The sequence below is a fragment of the Marmota flaviventris genome, chromosome 12 (genome assembly GCF_047511675.1).
Source record: "Marmota flaviventris isolate mMarFla1 chromosome 12, mMarFla1.hap1, whole genome shotgun sequence".
NCBI lineage: Eukaryota > Metazoa > Chordata > Mammalia > Rodentia > Sciuridae > Marmota > Marmota flaviventris.
Window position 1 is genome coordinate 43,172,447 of NC_092509.1, and position 20,373 is coordinate 43,192,819.

General features: G+C 34.7%; 1 protein-coding gene across 1 annotated transcript in view; it reads left to right on the forward strand.

Moving 5' to 3' along the window:
• Positions 1-556: 556 nt before the first annotated feature.
• Epc1 (enhancer of polycomb homolog 1) overlaps positions 557-20,373 on the forward strand; it is an 89,060-nt gene continuing 69,243 nt past the window's right edge. Inside the window, exon 1 of the mRNA XM_071599902.1 lies at positions 557-819. Within this exon, the coding sequence (XP_071456003.1) occupies positions 817-819 (3 nt within the window). The 5' untranslated portion in view covers positions 557-816. The remainder of the gene's footprint in view (positions 820-20,373) is intronic.

Sequence of the window (20,373 nt, forward strand, 5' to 3'; positions counted from 1 at the left end):
CTTTTTGTACAAATGGTAACTATTATGGCTTACAAATCTTTTTTTTTTTTCCAAATTATTAAAGCTCTCAGGAAGGAGCTGAAGGAGTGATGAATTTGGTGCGAGGATGACTGGCCTCTTTACATACCTGGGTGTCCAATCAAACCTATTTTGATGGGAAGAGTTGCTAAATGGCCATGTTTGTATCCAGATTATACATTTTTTTTTAATGATCCAACAATTTGCTTAAGACCAACTATTCTCTTCCATCCAAACCCACATTACAATCCAGACGAGAGTGTTCCTGGAGATGTGCAGAGGAGGGCATTTTCCTGAGCTAACAGGCAGTCATGGGGGCTATTGTTTTGCAGTGTCACTTAATAGCGAGCTTCGACTTTTGTCATTCGGGTGGCTGTGCTTTTAAAAGCCCAGTGTAAAATGGCACACACACTGCATTTTTTTCCGAGCTGCAGGAGGCGGGGGCCGCGGGGGATAGTGCAGACTGTAGGGACACTGCCCTCCCAGCCAATCAGCGCGCGCCTGCTTGCCATCGCAAAGTTGTTAACCCCAGAGTCTTCTGGCTGCCGCTGCCTCCTCGGCTTTTAATCTTCTGTGGATATTTCTCCGATTTTTCCCAAACGCCCACAGATCCTGGGGGAAGCCACCCCATTCAGCCACCGACCATGGAAGAAAGTCTGACTTTTTATTTACCAAATATTTTAAAGATGTTTGAAGATCCATATGCTGCCTGGAAGCTGTTTTTTCTAGAGACCCAAGTCTCCTGCCTATATTGTTACAATTTTTTTTCAAGAACTGGTTTCTTCTTTGCCTCCACTAATGGTAAGTTTGTAATTTTAAACATTTCTGGGATTAAATCTTTGAAGGAGCCACCAGATAAAAAGGATTTTCATTGTGTTTCTTCTCCCCAAACCAATCTTTGTATTTTTCTTTAGCTTTGATCTCTGCACGTTCTACCTAATCTTGTGTGGTTAATTTTTACCAAAAGAAAAAAAAATAGTTTTTTTTTTCATTGTTAAAGCTAAATATGTATAATGGAAATTATACTTTAATTGCTGTGAACTATAGGGGAACTCAAATATTTCAAAATGGACTTGTTTTGTGCCAGCAATGTTGGTAATGCCAAATATGTGCATATCCTCTTTATAAAAATTATGTATTACCTAATTTGTCCAGAACTATATTATCAGCAGGCAAACTGTGGATGTAGTTTAAAAAAAAATAGGCCTATTTTGGTTCTCCTGATGGATTACTTGAATGCAAACTACAGAAAAGCTGCCCTTGGTTTAATGAAGGTGGAGATTGACATAACCGGGTTTATATTAAGTTATGGCTGTTACTAAATAGTGGATCTTTTATTTGCTGATCAGATCGAAACTTGTAGTCTATGATGTTATTTCTTGGAAGCTCTTCATTAGGAAATCTTTGGAAATCTATCTTGTTTTCTTCCAAAAAAGGTACATTTGGGAGACATTTTGTGATTTTGGGCATTTTTCTAATTTTTTTTTTTTCTTTTTGCACACGGTGGGAGATCTTTTTTGTTTTGCATTGATCTGTGTTGGTGGCGCTGTAGTGCTCCTTAACAATTTATGTCAGTTTCACTAAAAGAAAAAAGGAAGGAAAAAAAGAGGTGGGGCAAGATTTTATCTATTATCTTATCCCTTTATTTTCTTAAAGAAAGTTCAGTTTGGTCAGTGGATCTATTTGGTTATGTTATTTAAATGTTTTCTGTGAACTGTGAACTAGGGTGAGAGCAGACATGTCGTCACAACCAGTCCAGGGGACATGAGGGACGGCATGCAGTTTGCAGTTGTGTTTTATCTGATCTTATTGATTATCTCTATATCAGCTTCTTCAATAATAAACTGTCAGTTTATCCTCTCTCCCCTCAGGAACATTTTTATATTTTCCTTGTATTATAAAATTATACGTGTCTTTTCATGTAACAGAATGTTTGAGTTTTAGTTCCCTGAACATTGTAAAAGTTGAATTTCGTTTTGAACCGAGGAATTTCTCAAATAACTATTCTGAGTCTCTCCTGAGGATTTTCTAGCAGTTTGCCATGTAATAATGCTGACATTGTTGCTTATTTGCTTGATTTTGAAATGATACTTCAATTGAATTTACGTAAACCCTTGTTTTAAAAAGAGCAAATGTTTTGGAGTGATTTTTTTAAAGGATATGTGCACAACGATTTTTAACTTTAAAAATATTCCTGTTCCCATGTCTAAATTCAGGATAATATCTTTTCCATCTTTGTTCTTATTGGGAGTTATCTCATTAGAAAAATGTGGCACTTAGGCCCAAAGCCTCCCAAGAACAAAAATCTGTTACAGTATGACATAGATTTTACTGGTCTCAGTAAACATTTTAGTTGTTTATGAAGATAGTAAGTATGTCCTTAGTTCAAAAAGAAAGTGGGGGAATACGTGATTATACCTTGAACCATATTATTTTGCCAAATAAAATAAAAACAACTGAAATAGTACTCTAGATCACCTTCTCCATATGACTGAACAGATTATTTCTTCAAAGAATGCAAATTTGAGGAACTAAATGGCTTTATTCATATTTGAAACAGTATACATGCTCTTCTCATTATTTAATCATTTAACAGTTTGAAGTAAAAGTATGTTTAAAAGACTAGAAATAGTATTTCTTATCATCTGTGTACCTCTTTCCTTGAACTTCAAAAATAATTATGTTATGCCTCTATTTTGTTTATACTCTGCTATAAAGATTTGAAAATGTTCCCTGTTACATTTTATCTCTTTATAGAATGTAAATGCCACTTCAAGACCGGTTTTTGAAAATTATAGATTCTTGATAGGATGAAATATTTCAGGTGTAAATATATTATCTAACCTGGTTAAGCTGGAGAGTTTAGTTCCCTGAAGTTGATCTACTGAATAAAATATACTTTCCTACACATTTATTGCTAAAATACTCTGTTATTCAGAATGGTCATGTTTTTTCATTTTATTTAATCTCTGAAAACTAAAAATGCTTACATGAGGCAGCCCCCCTTTTAAAAAACAAACTGATACCATGAAGTCCATATGCTCTTTGTTCTCCTACATCATTGACTATTACATCATTGATTATGAAGTAACCATTATAGTGAAACCTTCACTTTAAAAAATCAACCATAGTTATATATATTAAAGATAATCTTCATATGTGACTTTTACATCACTATGCAAGTAAGGAGGCTTAAATCTAGAAGGCAAAAACAATGCATTATTTTATATTATTCTCCATTTTAAAATCCACCTGTGCTTCATTTTAGCTCTTGATTCTTTGGAACATTAATTCTTTTTTTTTTAATTGGTAACATTTAGATAGACATTTAGTCCATGAGTTTAGTATGATTTTGATTAGAATTATAATAACCAATTGCATTTTTAGTCATTAAAAAACCCCTTTATTAATTAAATTGAGTCTATAGAGAACCAACTCAATCTTTCAGTAGCAGTTGCTAGACCATGGATAATAAAAAATATATATATTTTTAAAAATCCTCAAATGTCATTTTGGTCAACAAGTATTCACTTATTTATTTCTTGTACAACGTTTTATCAGTCATAGTAGCAAGTAGCAGAATTGACTATATTGAAATGTCATGTCATTTTTTTCATCCTGCCCAACCCTCTGCTGGAGGGAGGGGTTGATGAGGAGTGGAGTGGCCAAAAAACAGGTTGCAGAAAGAAAAAAGAAATGACGCCAAAGAATTTTGAAATCGAATTCTAATCAATAAACCTCAGAAAAATGAACTTCAAATTAGGTAGCTTGGTCAGTAATAAAAAATAAACTGAAAATTATATTAAGACTTAACGTAATGAACAATATAATTTCCTATTTTATATACCTATATTCATGAGTATTGCTAAATATTAAGGAAATTTCAGGTTAGCCAGACCTATTAGGTAACAGGTAATGGTGGGATGAGGTAACAAAGAAAAAAACACTTAAGAGACATTAAGATGATTTAACACAAAATGCTGAAAATGTGAGCCAGGACTGATCTAATCTTACCTTGGCATGAACTTTTTCAGTAGAAGGAAAAATAAAAAATTTTACCCTTTCAAAAACAAGTTAAATACAGATCCGAAATTGTATTTGCTTTCCATTTTATTCATTTCTTGTGTGTATTTCCCACTTCTCTGCTCTTTCCTGGACACATTGTTGCTTTCCATAAGACTATGCAGATATCCTAGAATCCCCAGCCTGGTTTTGCAAAGGAAGAGGAAAATAACATACAAAATGGTGTTTGTGCTATGATTTTCTTGTTGATCTTTCCAAAATGATTCTCAAAGGGAGAATCTAAAGGGAAAGTTAAGCAAAGATGATGATTTCATTCTGAGAAAAATAAAAACATGCTTTATACTTTATTTGTTCGACATTTATCTTTATTTGGGTGTTTGTTCTAGATCTACTCCTCCCCCTACCTATTGTGTGATGTTTTAAGATGCTGGGTTACAAGATTAAGGGAAAAAAAGAGAGAAGGGTCCCTGCCCACAGGCAGTTCATAACCCAGTATGGTTCAAAGTTCTAAAGATACTTTAAATCTAAGGGCTTAGATGTGTTGGGCTCCCATAAAGGAATAAAGGCTAGATAAGATTTCTATAGAGGAAAGATTGTTTTAAATTTAAATTTGTTTACATAGGGTTTCACCAGTGTCCTTCCATTGAAGGACCTAATTTGTGCACCTAATAGTCACAAACTGGGTTGGGGAGGGGAGAGTTCTCATGTTTAATTCACAGTCCAAATAAATAAATGGTCACCTAATGCAAATTCCTATTGCAAAATGAGAGAGAGAATATTGGCTTATTGGAAAAATTTCGAGGATCACTCTGGCAGTAGGAGTTTGGGGCATATCTCTCTGAGGTCCATTTGATGAACATTATTTAATTTTTATTTATTTATTTATTTATTTATTTATGTACTGGCACTCAAACCCAGAACCTTGTATATGCTAAGGATATGCTCTACCAGTGAACTATACCCTCAGTCCTTTCTTTGATGTACATTTTGTTCAGCTTGCCATACAATAAGCATCAAAGTAAATATAAACTATGAAGATAAAACAGGGAAATACAATTAGTATTGAAAGATTATATTAGAAATAAAATATTTTTATTTTGAAATATTCTGTAATAATTTGTAATTATATATACATAAAAGAAACTTTTAAGATGAATTTTAAAGAAGTAATTTATTAAATCAATAGACATTTAACTAATGGTTAATTAGTTCAGCATATCAGGTATGGAGCAGGAAATCAAGACCATTATTTCTATAAAGAAGAATTGAAGGAGAAGAAACTATTTTTTAAGGATTCTATATGTGTGATTTAAGATGACTTCAGGAATAAAGTCCCAGGTTGTTATGTGTTATATGTTTAGTTTGTTTTCATACTAACATAAAATTCATTGATAGTTGATATAAAAAGTAAAGACATTTTTTATTTAAACTAAAGTAGTAACTAGGAGGCAAGCCAGTTCTAGATTTATCTTAGTAGCTCAACAATTATGAAGTTCCTCATTAGATTCCATTATTTAACATCATGTCAGTGATATCTTTCCTCATAGTCACAAAATGGCTGCTGCAAATCCAGGCATCATATAGTTATATTGTAATTTTAGAAATGAGGAGTTTCTCTTATTCATCTCTTTTTAAGGGAAGAACTCTTTTTCCAAAAACCCTACAACATAATGGTGTTTTAGAACTCATTGACCAGATTCATAGGACATGCTCAAATCTAAACCAATCACCGTAAGGAAAATGAAATTACCATGATTGGTTTGGCTAAGGAAGAACATTTGGAAAGGTGGAACACCTGCTGGATATCTAATGTTCAATATGGTTAGCTCTTATTTACTTTGTATAAACTTTAACAGCTTTGTATAAACATTCTTGCCTGATGAAACATTAAGATGTATTTTCATACTGATCAGACTAGTCACAGGTTGGGTAATGTAAAAAGCAACAAAACAACAACATTTAATTAGAGCTTACTATGTTTTAGTCTGTGGTCTAAATGCCACCTCTATTTGTTTCTTAAATTCTCACACACAGGAAAAGGGATAGGACAATTATTCCCATTTTACAGATAAGGGAACAGAGACTGGCACAACTGAGCCTTGGCCCACGTTACATAGTAGATGAAAAACCTGGTGTTTGAACCTGGGAAGTCTGAGATCAGATCTTGTATTCTTACCTCCTCTTCTCACTGTCACATGAGGTACTTACAAATTTGTATTTTGTAAATTGATGCATTTTAAGTGCGCCATATGATATTACTTCTAAATCCTCCAGTGAATTTATTCATTATTTTATAAATCTAATAATCTTTTCATAGAATGAGTAATGGTCCTCCTGGTTTATCTGCGTTTGCATTTGAAATTTTGCAGGTTGAGTTGACTTAAGTATACATGTACTTCATCTCATCTGTTCAGGAACATCTCAGGAAATTCAGAAGCTAGATTTTTACAAATCATAAATTTCTGAAATTAAATGCAAAAGTATCTAACAGGTTCGTCAAATCCTTGTTGAAGTAGGTTAAATTCATGATTCATAACATTAGATCCAAATAGAATATTGACTTGCACTTCATAATTTATAAGGCCAATTTTGTGTTTCAGTCTTTATCAACTTTGGGATTTGCAGGAGCTTTTCCCTCTGGGCATTTTTTGGGGTCTTACTACACTCTAGATCAGTGGATCTCAAATTTTAGCGTGCATGGGAATTGCCTGGAGACCTTATTAAAACACAGGTTGCTGAGCCCCTGGTCCTAGAGTTCCTGGTTCAGAAGGTCTGTGGGGACAGGTGAGAATTTGCATTTTTAAGAGTTGCATAGGCCATTGTGCATATTGCTGCAAATCATATCATGTTAAGTGAAATAGGCCTAATTCAGAAAGACAAATTTTATGTTTTCTCTCATGTGTAGAATTTAGGGAATAATGATTTTAAAAGGACATAAAAGTAGAAGGGGAACTAATGAGGAAGGGTAATGGGGGCATAAATATGATCAAAGTACATTTTATGCACTATGTAAATATCACACAGAAAGCCATAATTTTTTTTGCAATTAATTTGCACCAATAATTGATAATAAATAGTGTTTTTAAAAATTATTTATTTATTTTTGCATTACAATTCTTAATACATCATTATACCATAATTTATCATTTAAGTGAAGTTCACAGATACTGCTAGTCCAAGGCCCGCTCTTGGAGAATATATAGCTCTAGAGAATCAGATGGTATCTGCCATGATAAATATGTTTCAGTATTCATACCACATTTGAGATTTATTTGCCAACAATTCATGTAAGTTTGTGTTTTTAACTTAAAAAAAAAAAAAAAAGCAATGGCCGGTGGGATTCTGAACCATTTTGGGTCTGGAATGCTGCCTGGTTCTAGAAGCTTTATTTATTTATTTATTTTGTATAACTGGGGATTGAACCCAGGACTTTGTACATGCGAGGCAAGTACTCTACAGTCCCCAGCCCTAGAGACTTTTTCTTGGCCTCGTAAAGTCTTTTAAGTTGAAAAAATGAAAATTATAAAGCAATCCATAATTTACAAGTTATTTTTAAAAGTAAGTAAACATATGATTTAGTTTTGCTAAATAGAAGCTGCATCTGAAAAGCACTTCTGTATCTGAGTCATTTGCTGTTTTTTTTTTTTTTTCCCTCGAGATTTTATCCCACCAACTACTGATGTCCCACATTCATCAACAGGACATGGCTCTGATGAGACTGAGGAAGGGAGGCTGCCATGCCCATGACCTATATTTAGCTTTGAAACATGGGCCACTGCCACAGCCCACTGGAAACTCTCCATCTTTCAAGACAGATCACAACCCTCAATTGAAAAACACTAGAATATGCCAAGGAGTGAAGAGGGCTCTTTCCAAGAGTGTAATTGCTTCTCTGCTCCATTATTAACCTGTGAGACTTAAATATTTTTAGTTCTGAAGGGCCTTTGCTCATTCTTCAGTAAATAAGTTGTCAACATGAATGAGGGAAAACCCAGCAAATTCACTGTTCTTATGTTTCTCTAGAAGCCAATACAAGCTTCAAGCTATATTTCCACACTACTGGAGTTCTTGTCAAGAAACTGGTATGTACCCCAAAGAGGCATGAGTAGCAAGTTTGGGCTGGTGCAGTCTGCACCTATTTAATAACAAAAGAATCAGTCAGCACCTATTTAATAATAGACTCATATAAAGTGGCCTAAAATTCCAAAACTTTTGTTTTCCAGTGCGTAGCCACTTGCCACATGTGGCTGTATGTTTTTATATTTGAATTCATTTAAAATTTAGAGTTCAGTTTCTCAGTCTCACTCACTACCTTTCACCAGGCTGGTGGCTACCATACTGAACAGCACAGGATTATGTGTCTGTGATTGCAGAAAGTTCTATTGGGTAGCATTCACCTAGAATGGCCCTGGGTCCTTCTGAAGGTGGTAGGCTCACATTCTTGCACCAGTGGTTCTCATCTCTGCCTGTGTATATGTATGAATTTATTCATGTTTTTATGGTGCTGGAACTCAGACCCACAGCCTAATGCATGATAGGCAAACACTCTACTACTGACCACACCCGCTCCTTCTGCCTGCACATGTTGAGAGCCACAGTTTAGTGTGTGTGTGGGGGTGAGGTTCTTTGCCTCACCTCTGTTGGCCCCCAAATTTTAGACCATCACAAGCAGAAGGGAGGAGGATGCAAAATGCCACGGCACCAAGCCAAATGACGGCTCTTTTTGGAAAAATTGTACCACCGATGACACCATCAGCAAAGATACCCCAGCACTACCACAATTCGCTGCACCAACAGATAGTTCACAATGCATGCAAGTGATACATAGTCCAGGCAAGTTCTGCAAACAGTTCAAAGCAGAGAAATCTATTAATATGTCCATTTCCTCTCAAAGTAAATCGACTCCTTGATTGAGCATCGCTTGCTGAGTTATTATTCATTGATGCATCAGTTTATACAGTTTGTTGTGATAGCTATCGCAGAAGCTGTAGTTTGGTTTTATCTTTGTCTTCACCGGTACTGGGATGAAGATAGGAATTCTGGCAATGATGGCTAAAAAAAATTATGTAACATTCCAGCAGGCACTAAAAGAAAGCAATTTTCTAAACAATTTACATTATCCTGAACAGAATTATTAAATATAATGAAAAGGAAAGGTAAAAGTAAACAAACAGATCTGTTAACCTCCTTTTTTGTTCACATATTAAAACAATCCTCAACAGCTATTTACCCAATTTAAATTAAACCATTTAAATCACGTGAATAAAAAAAAATTCGGATCCATTTTTTCATGAGCACTCCTCATATATATGGACATATGCACATACATACATACAACACAAAACAGAAGTGTGTACACATAACATACAACACATAAGACAATAGTAAAGGCCTTGTAGCTTTACACAGGTGAAATCTCCATTGCAATGTTTAAAAACTCCACAGTCTGATCAGAAAAACATTAACCTAGGTCTGTATGAGCTCAAAAAATAAAATAGAACTTCATGATGTGGGAAAAGGCAATAATAAAATAGATGTTGAAAAAAAGCATCCTGGTTACCACCTAGGTTTGATTCTTCTTTTGATATTCCATCCTTCTTCCTGTAACTTGCATAATGGGTCTGAAGGTATTCCCACAAGTAAGCCCCAAGGTTTCTTAAATTTGAAATAGGCCTTAGTGGTGTTCATTATTCATTAGCCTCCAGGTGTGGGAGAATCACTGTTGCAGATGTAAGAATAGCCAAACTGGAGTTCTGAATATGAGCTGTTATGGATTTGAGCCAAATCATCTTCTTTTTGGTCTGTAGAAATCGCTTTAGTTAATCTCTCTGGAATCCAAATCGGCTGCTGTTCTCCCTGTGGAAACACACAAACAGACCCCCTACTCCAGACAATCACTGGGTCAGGACCTTTCCATTGTCCTGTTAGAATATCCTTCCAAAGTACCTTGGGCTTATGTACATTTTTTGGACACATATGCCTTTCTGCAGCACTAAGCCCTGATGAATCCAAATTTAAAAAGTTTAGAGTAAAAAGAGTTAAAATAAGTTTATCTTTGGGGGATATATACCCCTTTCCAATTCCCTCTTTTTGCTTTAATAATTACATTTTAATAGTTTGATGAGCTCTTTCAACTATGTAAGTAAAACATTAACTGATTTTTCTTCAGGGATGATGTTCCAAAATATCCTATATGCATCCTTTTAATTTTTTGATGTGGTTTTAAACCAATTTTCTTTTAGTTTAACGTTTTCTAAATTGGCTCTTGTCTATAAATTTTAACACCCTCATCCAAGACTTCTAATTTCTGCACCACCAGAAATTAAAGTTGATGGGCTTTTTGAAAAAATTACTAATAATCTTCTTGTTCTTCTATTTTATCCAATATTTGACTTTAAACTTCTCTCTTCTACCTTTTTCTATCTTGAATGTCTGTATCTAATAGTTGTCTTAGCTTTTTGTATTTTTTATCTGAAATACCTTTATTTGACATTTTTAACCATTTTTTTTATCTTGTTTCTATCTTCTAGTTTTCTTCTAAGGTTTGTACATTCACCCTTAGTTGCTTTTTTTTTCTCCTAGTTTTTTTTTTTTTTTTTGCTTCCTATTTTGTGGGTTTAAAATTTTTGTCTTTCTACATCTTTTCTATCTTCCTACATCTTCTCTATCTTTTTTTTACCTTTCTGTACTTCTGTCTTTAAAATTTTCCACTTCAAATTTTTAATCTTCTTTATCCAAATTGCTTTTATCCTATTATCTTCTCATTTTTATGGGTTTTTTTTTTAAAGTAATGCTTTTAAGATTAACTAGGCTTCGAATGACGCAATCTTTCCTCCGCCATGAAGGCATCTTAACCACCTTCAATTTAACCTTTTAAAGCCTTTTGCAACTTACTTAGACATTTTACAACTTTTTACTTTACCACACAAAGATTATTTCATCTAGAAACATTTCTTTTTTTTAGCCTTTCATATTAAAATATATTTCCACATCTTGAATCTTTTTATATCTCTTTTTTTAGCCATTAACCCTTTTTAAAAATTCACATTCTGAAACAACCCTTATAAAATTTCTGAATTTAGACAAATTACTCCACTTTAATAAGATGAAATACTTTCATGTTTTTTATGGTACTATAATACTATAATTGAAACCCAACTGAAACTTCTTATACTCTTTGTATATAAATTACACCTGATAGAATCTTAACTCTTAGTAACCTTGTTTCAGCAAAGACACAGACACAAAGCAATATTAAACTTTTTTTTCCATTTACCAATTTATGAAAACACACATAATGTTTAAATATATTACCTTGTGTAACTTAATAAGTAAAGAATACTTGATTTTATATTTAGTGGTTGATGTTTCAACACTTTAGCTTTGTAAATTAATCAGATGTCTGTAAAAACCAAGATCTTAGACAAGTATAGTAAACAGAACTAGCCATCTCTTTCTTCTTGAAGAAAAATCCTTCTACAGGATACCACGATGGTCCCATTGTGATATATTCAACAACTCCTCTTTAAAAAGCCATGGGCTACATTTTTGTATTGTATCAACACATGCCCTAACTGTTCTTGGTCTTACTGGGGTGCCTCCTTCCTCTAACAATTTCTCTTCCTCAGGGGCGAACAACTTCAAACTTTGAGTCAACCATTTTTCCCAGTTTGCCTGAGAAAGTTCTAGGGACAGGCAACTTGAAATAAAAACAAAATAAATAAAAACAAGAATACATTGTTTTTTGAAATGGTCACCCATTCTTTCGCTCTCCTTCAGGGGCAAGCAATTTTACTTACCTCTAAGCTTCAGGCGTTCCCCGTATAGGCCACCAAATGCCGCAGTCTGGCTGGGCACAAAATAACCAAGCTGCCACAAAGCCTTGTACGTTCAAACAGCAACTCTTTATTCCTGAACTCTCACCGGCACTCTACACACACTTCCCAGGAACACACTCCCTCCATCGGGCTCCGCGCCAATTCTCCTGGAACCCCAAGAGAACTCCAGGGGAACTCCAAAGTAGCGGGAGCCGAGGCAGCAGGATCCACCCTAATCCCCAGAGCTGCCCTATTCCTGGAGCAGGGTCACCTTTCAACCATTCCCTCTAGCAAAATGCCAGGCGTCATTCTGACTAAACTGTGGCTCTCAACATGCACATAGAATCACCCAGAAACTTAAAAACAAAATGCCTGTGCTCCACCCCAAGAGATTCTGATATAAGTGGTCTGGATGGTTCTTGGCATAAGTATTTTTAAAACGCTGTCCTTGAAATTCTAATCTGCAGCTAGAGCTAAGAGTAGCTAAATGATACAATAGATTAATGACAATTGAAGCTAAGTATTAGTACAAATTTGGGGAAAGAGGGTCAGTAGACTAGTGCTTCTATTTCTCATCCCCATCTTTCAAAAGCTGCAATTCATCTCCTAGGAAGTGAGTGAGGTTCAAACCTAAATAGAGAATAACTGGCTGGGCACAGTGTGGCACATACCTGTAATCCCAGAAGCTCAGGAGGCTGACATAGGAGGATCCCAAGTTCAAGGACAGCCTCAGCAATTTAGCAAGGACCTAAGCAATTTTGTGAGACACTGTCTCAAATTAAAAAATAAAATTTGGGCCGGAGTTGTGGCTCAGTGGCACTGAGTTCAATCCCCGGCACCACATAAAAATAAACAAATAAAATAAAGGTATTGAAGGTATTGTGTCCATCTACAACTAAAAAAAAAAAAAAAAATTTTTTTTAAATAATAATAAAAAATAAAAGGTCTGGAGATGTAGCTCAATGTAAATTGCCCCTGGGTTAAATCTCTAGTACCCACCCGCCCTCAAAGAGAGAGAGAGAGAGAGAGAGAGAGAGAGAGAGAGAGAGAATATAACTGGACAATCAAAACCAGTTGGTAGAGTGAAGCAATAAAAGAAATGCCTAATAATGAAAGAAAAACAATCCTATAACTTCTGTTTGATTATAAGTTATTTGATGCCCCCTACAGTGAGTTTTGAGCTGGGGATATAGCTCAGTTGATAGATTGCTTGCCTCACACGCACAACCCCCAGCACCACAAAAAAAAAAAAAAAAAAAAATGAGTCTTATATATTGAAGGACTACTCTAAAGTTAATTTGAGGTTTTTTGTTTTGTGTGGTGCTGGGGATCGAATCCAGGGCTTTGTGCATGCAAGACAGGCACTCTACCAACTGAGCTATATCCCTATCCCTAATTTGAGTTTTTGAAGAAATAATATAATTTAAAAAAATTTTTCATATTCAAAGGCATTGTATTTTTAAATTTAGTGTCTGGCTCTTGCCATATTTCTAAATCTTGCAAGTTTTAGAAGCCATAGTCTTTTAAATAATAATGTGGTCTCATTGATAGCATTACTTAATAAAACACTTCCCAACTTTTTATACTGAATTCATAAATTTACTTTATACAGTTGCCTTCTTTGGTACTTAGGAAAATTTTTCAAGAAATTAAGAAAATTTTACATATCTAAGAAATTTAACTTGTACACATGATGATGATTCCTGGGTTCTCTTTATTTATTTTTTTTTATTATTTTTTTTAAGAGAGAGAGAGAGAGAGAATTTTTTAATATTTATTTATTTTTATTTTTTGGCGGACACAACATCTTTGTTTGTATGTGGTGCTGAGGATCGAACCCGGGCCGCACGCATGCCAGGCTAGCGCGCTACGGCTTGAGCCACATCCCCAGTGCCCCTGGGTTCTCTTTAATGTTCCAATATCATGCATAAACTTAATTAGAAGGTCTACTTAAAAGTCTCATAGGCTGACCTCTGACTCCACTCAATCAAGTGTTCTTAAACAGTACAGTTACTTACGTTTGCTTTAAAAAGTATTTACTGTGCTTTCTATTGTACATTTCAAATCCTGCTGAAATTAAAGTATACTTACATGTTAGGAAAACAGTTTTGTCCTCTCAAACAATTTGGGTGCTCCCTCCCCAAAGTGAATTTTTTGGTGTGCCTTCTCATCTTAATAAGCAACCAGGTCCTTGTCTCAGATACTGCTGAGATGTGCTGAGACTTATTTTTATTCATTGTATTTTTTGTTTAAAAGGTATTCTCAAGGTCTATTTGACTTAGATATTAAGTCGTACCTTTACCTATTTTCAAGTCAGGTTAGAATCAACATTCAGCCACACAGGTGAGTAGAGTAAATAACAAATATTTGGATTTTTCACTTTTTAATCTTTTAGAATATGTAACTTTTTTTTTAAAGTTTAAATGTGAAGAACTTTGAACTTGGCAAAACGCTGTATTCCTTCCCATTTGGTCTTGTGGGAAGATCAGCTCTTAAAGATGCTAGATGGCCTCTGATCTCCCTCTTGGCCTTGTGTGACTATGTGGTCACAATTTCGAAGCTTCCTCTGTTGGAGAAAGTTTTTTAGCTTCTAGAAACTAAAAAACAGAAGTCCCTCCATACACACTCCCATTGGAGACATTATGAGGACACTTCAGGTTCACAGCTTTGGAACAACTTCCTTGTTCTCCTCTTTACTCCTTGTATAACTTTGGGCCGGTTACTTAATTGTCAAGACCCTCAGTTTCCAAAAAAAGGTGATATTACTTACCTCACATGACTATTTTGAGAATATAATAAGTTAATATATTTCAACATATGCTTTAAATTAATTTTTTCATAGATACTCCTGACTTCAGAAATCACAATACACCTTATACAGTGTGAAATAGGTTAGCTTTCTGACACTATAACAAATACCTGAGATAATTAACTTACAAAGAGAAAAGGTTTGTTTGGGCTAACAGTTTTGGAGATTCTAGTTGATGATTAGGTGGACCCATTGCTTTTAGGCTTCTGGTGGAGGTGCTGGATGGCATTGGCAGGGAGCACATAGCAGAGCAAAGCTGCTTACCTATGGCCAGGAAGCAAAACAGAATGAAGAAAGGGCTAGAGTTCCACAATCCCTCTCTAGGGCATGCCCCCAATGTCCTTAGACCACCTACTAGGTCCCACCTCTTGAAGACTCTACCACCTCCCAATAGTGCCAGGCTGGGGAGCAAAGCTTTAACGCATGAACCTCAGTGGCCACTTAAGATTCAAACTATAGCACGTGGCAATTAAAAGATCACCCCAGGCCTGGGGATGGAGGTTGGGGTAGAGTACTTGCCTAGCTAGCATTAATGACACATGGGTTTAATCCTAGTACTATCCAAAAAAAAAAAAAAAAAAAAATCAGCCATTCAGGTATATGCATTTTGTAGTATTAAAGAGGTTTCCTAGACTGGTTCATTCTTTTCTCCATTTATTGACTCTATTAAAAGTCAATAACTCAGATAACCTTTCTTTATTATCTCCTTTTCACTCGTTAAAAAAAAAAAATCTTTATTGAACTTATACCACATAAAAACAAAACATGCTGAGCCTTAAAGGATTCATTAAAGTGAACAGAGAAGAGGAGGTTTTGGGAAGGGGGATAACTTTCATAGAGGAGGCAAATTTTGACTGGAGCCTTGGAGGATGGGTGGACTTTCCACATATAGGACTTCAGAAAAGATATCCCAAGTAGAGAAAGCAGCGTGAGAAAAGGCGAGGAGGGGAAAACAGGAGACATTTGGAGACAGCTGGCACTCCAGTGTGAGCAGAGTAAGCAGGGATGTGAACCAGAACGGAGAGGGTTTGGAATCTCAAGTCAGGGAATCTGGAAGTCACTCAGCATTCCTAGAACAAGAGCTCAAACGCTTGGGCTACCTGGCCAGAAAATTCTGGAAGGACAACTAGGAAGGAACTGCCTCTTTCTGATATTTATCTGTCAACCCATTGGCCTCTTAGAGGAAAACTCCTGCGTTCTGAATCTCTGGCCAGGTAGGTTTTGATGGGGAGAATAAAGAAGTAGAAAAGTTAAGTTTAGGACAACTTTCTGTAAGTGTGGACATTGGACAGCAGGGGGCAGCACGAGGGCACCAAAAACTTCAAACAGTGTAAATTTGCTTCTGTAACATTTCTTGACAACTATTTGTTTACATTTATAAAGCAGCTTATATTAATAACAGTATTTTTTCCCAAAAATGAATATAAATTAATAGAGAAAATAAAAATAACAGCTACACTGTTATTAGATTAACTAGTGGCAGAAGGCTTTGCTATTTATTTGAAAGGATAGAAATAGTTGTGTATTTATTATTTTCTTTCAAACGAACAAGAATTCAGAGTTCAATACAAAAGCCTAAATTTCTATGGAAAACATAGCTTTATATGATTCTGAAATTTGGCATTTCTTAAAAGTACACTTGTTCAGCTATATTATGTTAAAGGGACTAGTGAAAAAATGGGGAACTCTTTAAAATAAAATTGTAGTTAAATACTGAATTAGAATTTCAATTTACACTTTATTTGACATGGAAAATTCATGGAATTTAAAATTTAGGGATTGTGATTATGAAATCCTTTGGACTTTCAAATGAAAAAAAATATTAGTTTCTAAATTCAAAGCTAGCTACACTACATTTAATCAGATTTTTTTTTTTCTGGTAAAATTCACCTCCCCCTAAACTTTGTTTAGGTGTTTGAATGCTTAGTGATATTAAAAGTGGAAAACCAGAAGTTTTCACATAGATTTTTATTTAAGCTCTAGAACTGCCCATTGTAAACGCTACATTAAACCCACTTGAAATCTCACTCTTCCTGTCTCCCTCTCTTTTCCTCTCTTTCATTTTCACTCTTTCCCTCTCGCTCGCTCTCTCTCAGAAAATGTCATCATACAGCTTCATACTCTGCACCATTAGGAAAAAAAAATATCTATTTGGCTTCATGATTCTCTCAGTGACCATCATACATGTTCTGCAGTTTGTGATCAGTGTATGGATTGGCCTTTGTGTGCTGGTCTCTGTTACCGTGTTTCACTTTATAGAAAGACTTCCATCTGTGTATATTGATACACTTCATACTTGTCACTCTAACGAGGAAATAAACTGATGACTATTCCATGATTATTGAATATGGACTCAATTATTAATCTGAAAATATTGATCTGAAACAATAAGTTTTTTGTTGTTGTTGTTGTTGTTGTTTTTAAGACATGACAGTGGATTGTATTTTGGCAGAATATACATACAAAAAGTATAACTTATTCTGTTAGGTTCCCACTCTTGTGGTTGTCCATCATGTGGATCAGTTTTTGACTTAAGCTAGTTAACATGAAAATGAGTTCTTCAGTATCATCAAAAGAGATGAAAATAAATTACTCGGTAAATTTGTGAAACATTTTATTTTAATAACTATATTGATAATTTTGAGAATATAGAGATATCAAATTATACCTTTCAGACCACAGTATACAAAGAGCATGCTCCCTGTTTGTGTTTATGGGAACTAAGTTTATTAAGGTCAATAACATCTTTTTCTTTTGTATGATTCATAATATGATTCTTGCACAGAGGTGAGAGCTAATAAACAAAAGAAGGTTAGGAAAACTTATAAAAGCATGTGAAACATAATCAAATTTTTAAAATTTAGATTTAAATGGACTCTTCATATGTCTGTCACATGTTTTAAATTACTAAATTGGTTAAAGTGTTACTATTGTTGTTGTTGCTTTTTGGCATTTTTCCTCAGTGCCTAAACAATACTATGGTGTTGATTATTTTCTAAATTTATTATATAGACATTCCCTGTATGTTTCCAGGGAGAATATCACACTAATTGAAGATATTTTATTTCTAAACAATTATTTTGATCATTTTGACTTCAGCCTTTATTTTGAAGTTTGGCTCTTTCTTGTTTTCCAGTTTTAATGATCTATTTACAAGCTACATGGATTTCTCAGACCACAATTGACCATACTTAGGGTAAACCTACTTACTAACCGTCCTTTAAGGGCCTTTTGGTGGGGTGGGGTTGAGGGGTATAGCTTACTGGTAAAGTGGGTACTTAGTTGTAGAACCCCCCAAAAGAATCTTTCAAGTGTTAAGTGTTACTAATTACCAATGGATCATTATCTCTTTGACTCAGGCATTGAAATTACACTTCCTAGGACATATCTCCCAAGATTTTATTTGCTCTTAAGTGTTCCCTATACTACGTAAATGTATATAGTTAGGAAATACTAAAGGCGTAGTTTCTTTAGAAATCATATATTTCAAAGTAAATGATTTTTTCCTCAGTTTTTTACATTTAAAAAACTTCATTTATCTCCATTTTTTTTCTACCAACTGGGGGAAAATAAATATAACAATAAAGTTGTAGAATTGAGGGGCTGGGAGTGTGTAACTCAGTGATAGAGCACTTGGCCTAGCATGTGTGAAGCACTAGGTTTAATCCTCAGCACCACATAAAAATAAATAAAAATAAAATGAAGGTATTGTCTCCATCTACAACTTAAAAAAAATTAAAGTTGCAGAGTTGAAAAGAGTTGGAAAGCAGCAAGTTTTAGTCTTTTTTTTTTTTTTTTTTTCTAAATTGAAGAGATGGAGGCCAAGATTAAGATAACGCAGTTGGTTGGTGATAGATCCAGGATAGGAACCTTCATCTTTTAAAATTAAAAGATGCTTGTGAATTACTCTTTCACATAGGTAAGTTAGCCCAGCATAGATTTTTTTTTTTAGATCATTGATGACTTTATTATAAAATAATCACATATCACATGACTTAGAAAGCTTTCTGCTTTTTAAAAATTATCTTTAAAACCAACATGAGGAGGAAATACCTAAAACTAGACACTATAAAATTGTTTTTATTCCTACTGAGAATTGGTAGAATTTTAAGAAAGATCATTATACAAAGCCTAGCTCAAAATTAATGCGGAAGAGCCATTGTTTTTTGAGCAGACCATGAAGAATGTTTAGTTTATTTGCAAAAGCACAGATATCAGAACAACTAAAAAAAAAAAAAAAAAAAAAAAAGGCAAAGGGAGTTTTGTTAAGATAGAGGAGAAACTAGATGTGGGAAGAACACATGTAAAGCCTGGTGTGAAGAAGGGAGTGCAGATGTGTGTGTGTGTGCACTGAGACTTTTCTGAATGGAAGCGATTTGAGAAATTAGTAAAGAAGGGACACTTGCTAGGGATGTAGCTTAGTTGTAGAGAGCTTGCTTAGCCTATGAGACCCTGGGTTCCCTTCCTAGCACCAAGATTAAAGAGTGAGGGAAGGAAAATGAGAAAAAAGAGAAAGAGAGGAGAGCAGAGGAGGGGAGGAAGGAAGGGGCAAAGAACACTGTAAATTTAGAATATTAGTTTTTGTTTTGAAGGTTTGAGTTTTAAATGTTTTCTTCAAGGGAAAGAAGGACTGAACAGCCAATGTAAACCCAGTTTGGCATGTATGTTAACATGAAGGTACTTAGGAACTGGTTTAGCTGTCTTCCACCCTTCTCTCCTTAATCTTTAAGAAAAATATTCAGCTTTGGAGGGATTAATAATAATAATGATTTCTAATACTTACTGAAATCTTACTATGACAGATACTGCCAATATCTTAAAAGACCTGATATATTTAATGAGATAATATGTGTAAAGCACCTACTCCAAAGTAATATCTCAGTAAGTTCGGTTATATGATGATTTATCTCTACTCCAAATTATACCTGGAAATAATATTATCTCCTTGTTACAGGGGAGGAAGCTAAAACTCAGAGACGCTAAGAATTTTCTTCAAATTTACAGTGGTAGAAGGGAGTTGAGATTCACACCCATAGCATATTTTACTTCAGAGCCAAACTTTTAGCTACTACATTACACTATATCTTTTGGCCATTTATTTTCTTAAGACTGCTGCATATCATCTGCTAGCAACATTTACTGCTGCTTTAGAAATGGGAGACATTGTCAGCAGAGAAAATTCAGAAAGAAAATGTTTTTATTTATTTTTCTGTTCTACAGTCAGTGATAAAGGCTTCTTGTTGAAACATTTTTATTAGTAAAAAATTATAATTCTGGTAAATTTATTCCAAAATAAGGCAAATTTATCACAGATTCCCTGACCTTTACACTGTACAGAACATTCTCTGAAGTATATTAAAGAAATGTGGCAAAATGCATCAAAAGGAATGAAAAACATGACTATTAAAAAGTAAATAAAATGAATGAATTTTGGTTTTGTCTCAGAGATACCTATGTAAGGAAATGTGTGGAGGGCCCTACTCTAGCAATCAAATCTTCTTTGATGTACTACATGAGTGGAACAGGGGCATGGATTTTGTTTCAGTGTGTTATTTTGGAGGATGTGTGACCTTCCCTACCTCTGTAGTGAAACTGAAATAAACTATTCTTCCTTAGTAATGGCCCTTTGGAAATTCCAAAGATTTTCCACCATTATATCTCCTCTGTTCTTCCATAAGGCCTGAGAGGAAAGAGAACAAGTGTTCT